General features: G+C 64.7%; 1 protein-coding gene across 1 annotated transcript; it reads left to right on the top strand.

The window, feature by feature from the left end:
* The first annotated feature begins 431 nt into the window (after nt 1-431).
* On the top strand, nt 432-11,464 carry ADAM8 (ADAM metallopeptidase domain 8). The gene is given in 26 exon segments (XM_040486871.1): nt 432-762; nt 1,548-1,651; nt 2,542-2,618; nt 2,703-2,781; nt 2,871-2,947; nt 3,299-3,482; nt 3,835-3,897; nt 3,990-4,058; nt 4,217-4,386; nt 4,513-4,594; nt 4,897-5,045; nt 5,127-5,304; nt 5,506-5,595; nt 5,741-5,930; nt 6,007-6,088; nt 6,348-6,378; nt 6,380-6,511; nt 6,962-7,039; nt 7,604-7,688; nt 7,995-8,129; nt 8,264-8,375; nt 8,782-8,941; nt 9,380-9,445; nt 9,616-9,669; nt 10,418-10,498; nt 10,907-11,464. Coding segments are annotated over 26 exon segments (2,895 nt in total). The 5' UTR covers nt 432-446; the 3' UTR covers nt 10,958-11,464.
* Nucleotides 11,465-11,551: the final 87 nt, after the last annotated feature.

The raw sequence follows: 11,551 nt of genomic DNA, 5'->3' as shown, positions 1-11,551 counted from the left end.
CATTTCAGGAAGCCTGTCCAGAACGTGGCTCCAGGGCCACTGAGCTGAGGGCAAACCCTCTTGGATTAGCGGCAGATGACAGGGACAGCCCTCCCCCCCCCCCCCCGCCCGGGGGGCCAGGTCAGTGTGGGGGCCGGCAGGGCAGGAAGTGGTACTGGGTCCCGTGTGGGCTTCTGTTCCCCAGGAAGTCCGAGGGTACATCCGCACCTGAGCACCCCCCAACCTCAGAGAGAGCCTTACTCAAGCCGCTGCCCCGCCAGGCTGCAGGACGAGCCTGGGCTCCTCACCTGCACCGGGGAGGGTGCAGACTTGCAAGGAGGGGCCCGGCTTGGCCCGTTCGCGGCCCCCTTCGTTAGTGCCATCCACGTTTACGACGTTCCTCCTTGTGGACACCAGAGGCCGTTCGGGAGCCCCCCTCCTCGTGGACACCAGGGGCCCAGGAGTAGATGCCGTCCGGGCGGGGGACGGGGGCCTCCCCCCGCGGAGGCCCAAGCCCCGCCCCTCCGGCCGTCAGAGGGGCCGATAGGCTGCGGGCCGGGGGCTGGGCTCCGGGGCGGGGGAGGTCCCTTCCAGCGCAGAGCGCGGCGGCCAGACCGAGTTTCGAGCGCGGGGCCGCCCCCAGTTCGCGCTGCTGTGTCCTGGACCTGGACCCTCGACCCCGGACCCCCGACCCCCTGTACGCTCCCTGTTCCCGCCCCGGACGCCTGTGTGCGTCCCCCATGCGCCGCCTCGGACTCCCGCTGTTCGCTCTGTGGCTGCAAGGTGAGTGCCAGGGCGAGGGGCTGTCCCCAGGGCGAGGGGCTGCCCCCTGGCCGTCTGCACCCCGCCGAGCTCTGGAACAGACCCAGCGGTTGGGCGCTTGGAAGGGAGCCCTCAGCTCAGAGCCCTCAGGTGACAGGCGGAAACTTCAAAAGGGAACCAGGGAGAAGTAGCTTAGGGCGTGTCGTCCGCGCTGGTCTACTGGCCCCAGCCCTCACCACTGCTCCTGGGAGCTTTCTGGGCTGGGGTGCGGTGCTGTCCCAGCCCCAGGCTGGAGGGGGTCACTTCTCTGGCAGACAGGGCCCCTTTCTTCAGGAGGTTTGCGAGATAACAGTTATGGAAACACTTGGCCTAACACTTTGAGAGAGACACAGAAAAGGGTGTGCTGGTGCTCCAATTCTGGGCCTCACCCCCACTTCCTGGGCTGTTTGTCGTCGGATACCTGGGAGCTTCTAGATCTGGGCTGGGTGAATGGCCTGCCAGGCAGGCCGGTGGGCTCCCCAGTTAGGCGCAATTATGGGAGACATTGAGATGGCAAGGAGGGCCCTTGTGCGCCCTTGGACCCAAGGGAGGGGAGGGGACGTCTAGGTCAGCCCTGGGCTCTGAGGGAGGAGCTGTCCTGGCAGCCAGGGCAGGGTCCTGTGGCCTCTGAACCCAGAACCTGACACCTGGGCCTTGGGCAGCAGAACTGGGTCTCCAAATCTCTGGTCCCTGTGCTGTTAGAGGACTCCCCCAGAGGCAGAGATACAGACCCACCACAGGCCTGCTGACCCCCTTCTCTCCCACAGTGGCCGTCCCCAGTGTCCCCCTGCCCCATGTGGAACAGTACGAGGTGGTGTGGCCCCAACGTCTGCCACGACCCCGTGCTCGCCGAGCCCTGCCCTCCCACTCGGTAAGTCTCAGCCAGGGAAGCTGGCCTGGGGTCCCTCCTGTAGTTCCCAGTGGGCCCAGCCAGTTATGAAGAGGCAGCCTGTGGGGCTGAGGGCCAGGCGGGCTTCTGAGAGGGCTCACAGCCCTCCTGGGCTGCCTGGACTGCCTCCACCCCCAGGCCTCACCTTCCTACTTCCTGCCTCGCCCTGCCCTCTAGTGGGTGGGGGTGCCTTTCAGGAACCCTGCAGGCCCTGGCCACGCCCCAGTTTCACTCAAGGGCTAGATCCTCAAATCCCTCCTAGGCTAGAGAGGATGGCTCACCAGAGGCGTGTTTATGGTGACGCACCTTTGTGAGGCATCTGGGGCTGGCCTGGGGTTCCCCAAGGCTGCCTGGGGGCATTCTTAAAATCCACGTGGGTGTGCCTGTGAGTGTGGAGACCGCCCTCTCCTGACCTCAGTATGGGGGGGGGGGGGAAGCCTTCCCCCACCCTGGGCCCTCATCCCACCCTGGGGGCGGTACACCCTGGGGGCGGTTCCAAGGTCAGCGAGGTCAGCGGGGCCGGGGCTCTCCCCTGGGGTGCCCCTCATGGGCCCTGCCCCCACCTCCTCTGCTGCAGTGGTTCTAAGGCTAGCCTGGCGGGGCCATGTCTCTGTCTCCCCTCCCCCTGCTTCCTGGGGAAGGGGATCCCAGTCATTACCCTTGTGTGGACCAATGGGGAAAATGAGATCTAGAGCCCCAACCTCGTAATACCGGCCTGACTCTGAATGACCCCGAGGCCTCCTCTGAGGGTCTTTCAGGTTTCAGAGTACTCCGGACTTGGGCAGCATCCCCACCCAGCCGAGCTCCACTGCCCCCAGGTTTGAGGTGGGGTACTCCCCTCACCCTGGACCCCTCCCTCTCCCCTGCCTCAGGACCGGTACCCGGAGAGTGTGAGCTATGTCCTTGGGGCCCAAGGGCACAACTTCACCCTGCACTTGCGGAAGAACAGGTAAGTGGAGGCCGGGCCTGCAGGGTCTCAGCACGCCCACGCCGGTCCCACCCATGCCCCCAGCACCTGGTGGCTCTTTTCCAGGGAGCTGGTGGGCTCGGGCTACACGGAGACCTACAGCACGGCCAACGGCTCCCAAGTGGCGGAGCAGCCACAGAGGCAGGTACAGGCCCCTGGGCGGCGCCCCCCAAGGACGGTGGTGGGCAGAGGGAGCACAGGGCTGTGCACCACTTACCCTCCCATCTCCTGCAGGATCACTGCTTCTACCAGGGCCACGTGGAGGGGCACGAGCATTCTGCCGCCAGCCTCAGCACCTGTGCCGGCCTCAGGTGGGTGGGCATTGCACACCCGGGGGTGGGGGGGGGGGGTCAGCACATCAGTGCCTCAGCCCTCCCCCACATGCCCCAGGGAGGTAAACCGAGGCCAAGGAAAGCGGGGCTTCACATGGCAGCCTTTCTGCACACGGGTGTCTGTCCTGTTAGAAGTCACGGGTCCCCTAGGCTACGCAGCTCTCCTAGGGCTGTGGGTGCTGTCCCCAGTGTACCACTTCCCTGGGGGGCCTGTGTCCTCGGGCACCAGAAGGAGGCCTTCTGTCCTGCAAGGGTTTGTCCTCCCCAGATGGGCATGGGGTGGGGGGGAATGTGCTAATTTGGAACCTGCTGGCTTCCTTCCACCCTCAGGGGCTTTTTCCGGGCTGGCTCGACTGTCCACCTGATTGAGCCCCTGGATGGGGCCAGTGAAGAGGGGCGGCATGCGCTGTACCAGGCAGAGCACCTGCAGCAGAAGGCCGGGACCTGCGGGGTCAGCGATTCCAGCTTGGAGAAGGCCTTGGGGCCTCGGATCTCAGCAGCCTTCAGGCCCCGGGTGAGCGGGCGCCCCCCCCCCCCCCACCAGCTTCATCATCTCCTGTCTGCTGGGGCTGTGCGTCCCCTAGACTGCAGTGTGGTCAGCTGAAGCTGAGTGAGGGTTCTGTCCACCATCCCCGTAGTCAGGGTGTCTCCAAGCAGTCCCCGTGGCCAGTGGGCCTGGACCTGGCTCCACCAGCAGCTGCAGAGATAGCTCTGGTCTGCACTGGAGCCTCCTGGACGGTCCCCCCAGGAGTGAGCAGGGGGCTGGTGCCAGCTCCAGGTCCCTGGGACAGGGTCGGTATGTGAAGACTGGGCCTAGGTCAGCAGGGCGGTGGCTGGGGCGGCTGACCAGCTTCTTGTGCCCCCAGAACTGGCTGCTGCCCCGGGAAACCCGCTACGTGGAGCTGTACGTGGTCACGGACAGTACAGAGGTAGTGCGGGGTGGGGCGCGGGGACGGGGGCTGGGGCAGGGGCTGGGGCAGGCCCGTGGGCTGCGTGCACCTGACGGTCTGCCGTCCTTCAGTTCCAGCTGTTGGGGAGCAGAGAGGCTGTACGCAGGCGGGTGCTGGAGGTGGTGAACCATGTGGACAAGGTGGGGGCCGCTCCCTCCCAGCTCAGTAGAAACCCTGGTTGTAGAGATGGGGGGGCACGGCCAGCAGGTGGGACCGTGGGGTAGGTGAGCAGGGAGTGGCCTCTGTGTCTTTGGCCCTTGCTGTCCCTGAGCTCGACCAAGGGGTTCTCTGCCCGAAGCTTTATCAGGAGCTCAATGTCCGTGTGGTCCTGGTGGGCCTGGAGATCTGGAACCACAGGGACGGGATTCACGTGAGCTCCCACGCCAACACCACACTGGAGAACTTCCTCACCTGGCGGGCGCAGAAACTGGCGGGGCGTTACCAGCACGACAACGCGCAGCTGATCACGTATGTGGGCAGTGGACGCAGAGAGCTGGGCCCTTGCAGCCAGGGAGGGCTGTGTGAGAACGAGGGGCACGCGGGAGGGAGGCAGCTTTCAGGGCATCCACGTCCACGCACGCCTCTTGTTTCCAGCGGGGTCGACTTCACCGGGACCACCGTGGGACTGGCCAAGGTGTCGTCCATGTGCTCCCGGGGCTCAGGGGCTGTGAACCAGGTGTGCAGGGAATCTGGCCTAGGCTTGCTGGCTTCTGGGTGGGGAGCCCGGTTCAGAGCTGGAGCAGAGTGCATGAAGGGGAGCCCCAAGGACCTAGGTCCACATGCTCATCCCGGAGCCATCCACATGGGCTGGAACACCTGGATGGCCACCTCCCCTGGAGGATGCGTTGAAGCTTTAAGAAGCCTGGTTGGCAGGAGGCCGCGCCCAGCACCCAGCCTTACCTGGGGCAGTGGGGGTGGGGCGCGGGCAGGGGTGGAGGTGGTGCAGGCAGCACCAGCCAGCACAGCCTCTCCCTGTAGGACCACCACCAGAACCCCATCGGTGTGGCGTCCACCATGGCCCATGAGATGGGCCACAACCTGGGCATGGCCCATGACGAGAACATTCAAGGCTGCTACTGTCCCGTGCCGCGGGAAGGTGGCGGCTGCGTCATGGCGGCCAGCATCGGGTGAGGCCCGGGTCTGCCTGCGGAGCGGGGTGTCCCAGTGCCCCCCCCCCGCACCCCCTGACAGTCATCCCCCTCCCCCAGCGTCAAGTTCCCCAGAATGTTCAGCCAGTGCAGCCGTGCCGATCTGGAGCTGTTCGTGGAGAAGCCCCGGACGGGCTGCCTGGACAACGCCCCAGACCCTGGCCGGCTGGTGGGCGACCCCGTGTGTGGGAACTGGTTCGTGGAACGTGGGGAGCAGTGTGACTGCGGCCCACCCCAGGTACACAGGCCCCCGTCTCCGTCCTGCAAGCGGGGGCGTCCACGCCTGACCCACCAGGTGCCCTGCGCGCCACAGCCACACGGCAGAAAACGCTCCTGTTCGCCGACACCCGTCACCACCCTCAGGGGCTGCTGGGGAGGGGGTCCTGGGGTCCACCTGGAGCCCGCTCTGACCTTTGCTGTGTCCGGCCCTGCCCTCCAGGACTGTCGGAACCCCTGCTGTAACGCCACCACCTGCCAGCTGGCCCACGGGGCCAAGTGCGCACAGGGCGCCTGCTGCCGGGAGTGCAGGGTGAGTGCGACACCTCCCGCCCCAGCCCGGCTGTGCCCGCAGGTCAGCGGGTGGGAAGGGCCCCGGGTCGGTGCCTGCCAGCACGGGAGGCATGGGTCTGTTTGCGGGCCTGTGTTCCCCAGGTGAGCTCTGCTCTTCCGGGCAGGTGATACCCGCCGGTGAGCTGTGCCGTCACCCAAAGGACGCATGTGACCTTGAGGAGCACTGTGACGGCCAGCAGCCGGGGTGCCCAGAGGACGCCTTCCAGGAGAACGGCACACCCTGCCCGGGGGGCTACTGCTACAACGGAGCCTGCCCCACGCTGGCCCAGAGGTGCCAGGACCTGTGGGGGCCAGGTGAGGCAGGGGCCCCCAGGCCCACGGGCAGCCGCGGGTCCTGAGCGGGAGGACTGACCTCCTCCTGCCCCCACAGGCTCACGGGCTGCCGTGGAAACATGCTACACCTACAGCATCTCGCCCGACTGTAGGGGCAGGATCCCCCTTGGCTCCAGCAGGTGAGCGGTTGTAGCCTGACTGCCCTGGGTCCGGGACCACGGGATGTCCCTGTAAGCAGGGCTGCCCGGGGACCGAGTCAGGGGGTTCTCCAGGGGGCCCAGCCTGCCTTTCGGTGGAGTACCCATCAGTGGACCCCACAGCCTGTCCAAGGGTTCTGGACCTCGTTTCCCACAGCTCCCCCGGTCCTCCTAAGGGGGGTGGGGTCAGCACGCACCAGACAGGAGACCCAGCAGAGCATGGCATGTTCCTCTTGCACAGGGTCAACAGGTGTGGCGTCCTGTACTGTGAGGGGGGGACAGAAACCCCCAGAGCAGAGCTCCTGCACCCTCACCTCCTCCTCGGCTGCTTGCCAGGCCCTCGTCCTGGAGGAAGGTGTTGGCTACGAGCCAGTGCCCGAAGGCACCAAGTGTGGCGAGGAGAGGGTGAGCGCCCAGAGCCCCCCGACCCCGTTTGCTGGAGGGCACATCAGCTGGCTGCAGCTTTTAGGGGATTTTGAGGGCCGTGAGCCCGGACGTGTCCCACATGGCAGTCAGGCTGCTGGACCCACAGGTCCTAAACTTGTGACCCAAGGACTGTGCACAGGGACTCTGTCTTTTGTTCATGTGGTTTGTTCACCTTTCTCTTGGGCAAGTCCCCCCAAGGCACCCACCGCACCCCTAGAAGGGTGGGGCCAGTCCTCTGGCCCTGGTGGGCTGGCCGGCCAGCTGGCAGAGGGCATTTACACCAAGCCTGGATGCCGGGACCACAGCCAATCTCCCCCAAAGCTCACCGGGAAGGCTGTGGGGCAGCTTCAGCCGACGTTAGAAGTTGGGGTGCAGGGGCTTGAAGCAGCGCTAGAATGGCTGCCCGAGGAGACACTCCCTGCCCTCCAGATTTGCTGGAAAGGACGCTGCGAGCACCTGCAAGTTTACAGATCCAGAAACTGCTCCGCCCAGTGCAACAACCATGGGGTACGTGAGTCCACGGGACATCCCGCCACCTGCCTTTTGGGGCTGAAGGAGACTGGTAGGCGGTGCTCAAGATGAGCCCAGGTGAACAGGGGACAGGGCCAGTGCCCGGGGGGCGGTGCCAGCAGCTGAGGGACTGAGCTGGTGGGGATCTGGGCGTCCCATGTGAGCACTGAGGCCCAGGGCAGTCGTGCTGGGGAACCTGTGGGCTGCTTGTGGTTGAAATGACCCGCTGTGAAATGTGGCTACTGTGGTCAGTTCTCAGTAACCTGTGTGGTGATGCCGGGACCCAGAGCTTGAAACAAGGGGCTGGAGCGCCCCCCTCGGGGGCTCCCGTCTCAGGGAGGCCTGGGGGTGGGCCCCGAGAACGGCCCACAAGAAGCTGCCCGGCCTGCGCCTCCCGTGCATGTGGTGCTGGGAAGCAGGGCCCTCCTCTGTTGTCAGCATGTTCCCTCGGCCTTGGTCGTGGCAGCTCGTGGGTGAGCTCGGCCTGTCCTCCATCCGTGGGGGCTGCGGCAGAGCCCCTCCTGGGCCTGAGGCCTGGCCCTGACCCCCACTCACCCCCAGGTGTGCAACCACAAGGATGAGTGCCAGTGCCACCCGGGCTGGGCACCACCCCACTGCACAGAGCTGCTGCCCTCCGTGCACACAGGTACGCCTGGCCGCCTTGGGGCCCGCATGCCTGTACAGCCTGACGGGGTCCAGACCACATGGGCAGGGCTGACAAGGACACCATGTGCCCACAGGCCCCTCCGGGCATTGTTAGATTCAACCCCATGCTTTCTGGCCCCACAGGTCTGGGCCTGTGTGGCCACCTGGGCCCCAATGAGACAGACGAGAGGCCCATCCTAGAGGGGAGGGCGCAGGAGCAGTGACAGGAAGCGCTAGCCCCTTTGCTGGGTCCTCAGCCCCCTTCTGAGTCTGTGGGCCCCCACTGCCACCGTGTCTTCCTCTGCAGCAACCACTGTGCGTGTAGCCAGCCACAGCACCACCCCCTCCAGGGCCTGGCCAGACCTGGCTCATGTCACTGTGGGCCCGGGGCCAGCCACCACTAAGCCCTCCAACTCATCATCTGAGAGCCTGGAGTGCTGTTGTAATGTACTGGGTCTCTGGGCTGAGGGTCCTCAGACAAGCCCTGGGCTCTAGGGAGGGTCCCAGGGTTCTGGGTTCACTGGCCCTCCCAGCCCTCACTACCCTCTTGACATCTGGCCTTGTGCACCCCTCCAGGGTCCAGGAGCCTCCTGATGGTCGTGCTGGTGCCTGCGGTGCTCCTGGTGGCTCTGGCCCTCCTGGCAGGTGCAGTCATCTACCGAAAGGCCTCGGGCCGCAACCCTTGGGGGTGAGCCTGCTCTGGGGTTGCAACACACACGTTGTCATGTGCAGGGAGACCTTCTGCTCACAGTTGGGAAATGCCCGCTGCTGTTTGAGGAAGAAGAAACATAACCCTTCCCAGAGAGGGCTTTGGGGCCTCTGCCTCTCACTAGGTGGGGGGAACAGGTGATGACCTTTAGTGACAGGTGGATGGTCTGCCCCTCTGTCTCCCCACACAACCCCTCAACCCCTGCTGGCACCAGAACACGTGGGATGACGTGGGCTTGCAGAAGCCGGCCCGTACCAGCCAGGGTCCGAGCTGCCGTGGGACCTCACCCCATTTCGCTGGGTGCAGGACATGCCAGGAGCCCCTGGGTCCCTGGGTCAGACCCTGAGGCCAGGACACAGTGACCTGTGTCTTGCTTTCTCCCCAGGACTGCAGCACCCAAGACCGCCATTGGGCTCTCCAACCCCCTGTTCCACGAGGGGCGCGGTGTGCCAGCCAAGGGTGGGGCTCCGGGCCCCCCCCACCACCCCAGCCAGCCCACCAGGCCCGCGGTCCCCAGGGCGACCCCCAAGCAGCCGCCCCCTGCTGTAAGCACTGCATCCCGCTGTCCCCGATGGGCTTTGGAGGCCGCCCCATCCCTCACAACAGGGCTTAGAGCTGGCCCGCAGAGCAGAGGCAGGCTTTAGGGCCTGCAGTCTGAGAACCTACGTGAGCCAGTGACAGAACTGGAGCTTGAACTTGAACCTGAGACTCTTGGCCTCTGCACGGTCAGTCAGAAGGTGTTAAGGCCCAGATCCCCTCCGTTGCTGTCCACCCCCTCCGAGCCCCCTACAAGGCTGAGGAAAGGGAGCATGGGAGGCACAGCCGGGCTCAGGCCTTGCTGGGCAGCGGGGTGAGGGAGAGCCCTCCACGCACACTTTATTCTTGCTCTGGGAGGGGCGGGAACCTTGGGTCCTGCGCTGGGAGCGCAGCTGGAGGCAGGCAGCCCTCCTGTGAGACCCAGTCTACCTGTCCGTTCCCTACAGCCTCCAGCTGCCACGTCCAAACCCCCCCCCACAGTTCCTGTGTATACCTGGCCGCCCCCAGACCAGGTGAGCAGCGGTGGGCCCGGGCAGCCAGGCCATCTGGGGACTGGATCTGGTGGGCGGGGATCTCAGGAGGGCTGATGGCCCAGCCCGGAGGGACAGCACGAGTGCTAGACCTGGGGCCTAGGTGGGCCGAGCTCAGGCCTAGTCTGATCGCTGCCCCTCCTTCCCACCAGCTCAGACCTGCTCCGCCGCCTGCCAAGCCCCTCCCTGAACTGAAGCCCAAGCAGGTGAGAGCCTCCCCCAGCTACACCTGTGCCCCTCGCTGGTGGCAGGGGCTCCAGTGGCCAGTGTCTGCGGTTTCTCTGCGTAAAGCCCTTGGCGTCCCTTTGGAGCTGATGTCTGGAGATGCTCTGAGATACATAGTCGATTACTCCTTCCACTGTGACCCCCGTGTCTGTGTCTGTCCGTGGGCCTGCCAGCAGCAACCATTACTGTGGCGTTTGCTTAATGGAGATCCTTTCTCTTTGTAACTTTTTAAACTAACTTTAGACTTGGAGTAAAGCTGCAAAAATAGCCTCAGGAGGGACTTTGACAGGAAAACGGGGGCAGTTGGGACAGAAAGGTTTCTGGCCAAGGAGTGGTGATTGGGAACGGCACACCCAGGGTCTCTCCTGGGGATGGGTGACCAGTGCCCACCCCTACCTCCCCGGGCCTCCTCCTGAACCTGACCAGCACACAGATGCAAGTTTTAGTGAATTCTTGGCTTTTGAACTTCCCAAGACCCACTTTCTGGCAATTTAAGAGCTTTTCTTGGGAAACACTGGGCTGGGAGGGGTGGGGGCAGGGATGTCGAGGGAGAGGGGGAGGTGGTGATGGGCCCAGGAATGGGCTTCTGCCACGTTTGGGCTTCATGCTGCCCACGGTGGCAGCCACGGGTTGGGGGCACTCTGCAAGGTGCACAGGAGCAGGGCAGACCTGGGGAGCTTTGCACCCAGGGGCTGTCAGATGGTGTCCACCGTCTGCTGTGTCCTCCAGGTTGTCAAGCCGATCTTCCCACCCCCGATGCCACCGGTCAAGCCTGGGGCTGGAGGAGCCCATCCTGGACCGCCGCCACAGGTGAGCCTCTCACACCCAGGGCTCTGGGTAGCAGGGTGAGCATCTCCCCCACCGCACTGCCCTGACACTGTCCCGACACTGTCCCTGTCCGAGGAAAGGAAAAGTTAGGGGCTGTAGATATAACATCCACTTTATACTCGGCCAGAGGGCTTTTCCCTGACCACCACACCACTCCTACTGGCTGCGAGTCTGCCTTTTCTTCCTGTTAGTACAAGTGAGAAGTCTAACGGCTACAAGACGTCAGCTGTCGGTCTTATGGCTTGCGGCCCTCACTGCTATCACTGCACGGGAGCCACTGCATGTTGCATGAGCCGAGACCTGCATCTTAAATGTGAAAGGAAGTGAGATTAATTTGTGCTCCTGGCGAAGCTGGTGGATTTCGGCATCGGTTCTTTTTCCTCCTCCCAGAGCGTAGTCGGTCCCAAGGCTGCTCTGAAGCCACCGGTGCAGAGAAGGTGACTCGGGTGCCAGGCCCCGGCCGCAGCGGGGCAGATGTCCTTCATGTTGAAGGGACCGGGCCTGCCCCGCTCTCTGTCCCAGGGGCCGGGTCGCTGTGAGAACTGCTAACTGGGCCGGACTCGCTCTCCACCCCCCCCCCCCCCCCGCCCGCCGTGCCCCCTGCGCGGATCCTCGCGCTCCCCCCACCCCCACCTCCGGGCTCCCTGCCCTCCGCCCTCGCCCTCGGAGGGGCCGGGACCGCTGTGAGAAGTGCTAACGGAGTTGGCAGGGCCGGGACCCCGAGAGGCACCTGCGGCCCCCGCTGCTGCTCTGGAGGCCCCTGGCGCGCCTGCAACCGAAACCGCAAGGATAAGTGTGTATTTTATGACAGTTATTGATCTAGTTCTCAATGACGTGAGATTCCTATTAAATCGATGAAAGAGTGTGTGCTCAATAACGTGGAATTCAACTGATAACACGTAAGGGCCCTGTGCTTGTTAAAATAAAATGAACACTGGAAACGGAAAACGCCAAAATTCTACCTTTTCTCCCACCCAGACTTCAGCCGGAAGTCCGCCGCCCCCAGGGTACCGGCCGGGGGGCGTGGCTGGCGAC

Source organism: Herpailurus yagouaroundi, unplaced genomic scaffold (genome assembly GCF_014898765.1).
Source record: "Herpailurus yagouaroundi ecotype Mexico unplaced genomic scaffold, PumYag 163, whole genome shotgun sequence".
In the NCBI taxonomy this organism is placed as follows: domain Eukaryota; kingdom Metazoa; phylum Chordata; class Mammalia; order Carnivora; family Felidae; genus Herpailurus; species Herpailurus yagouaroundi.
The sequence above is the reverse complement of the archived record's forward strand: the minus strand, read 5'-3'. Positions and strand labels throughout refer to the sequence as shown.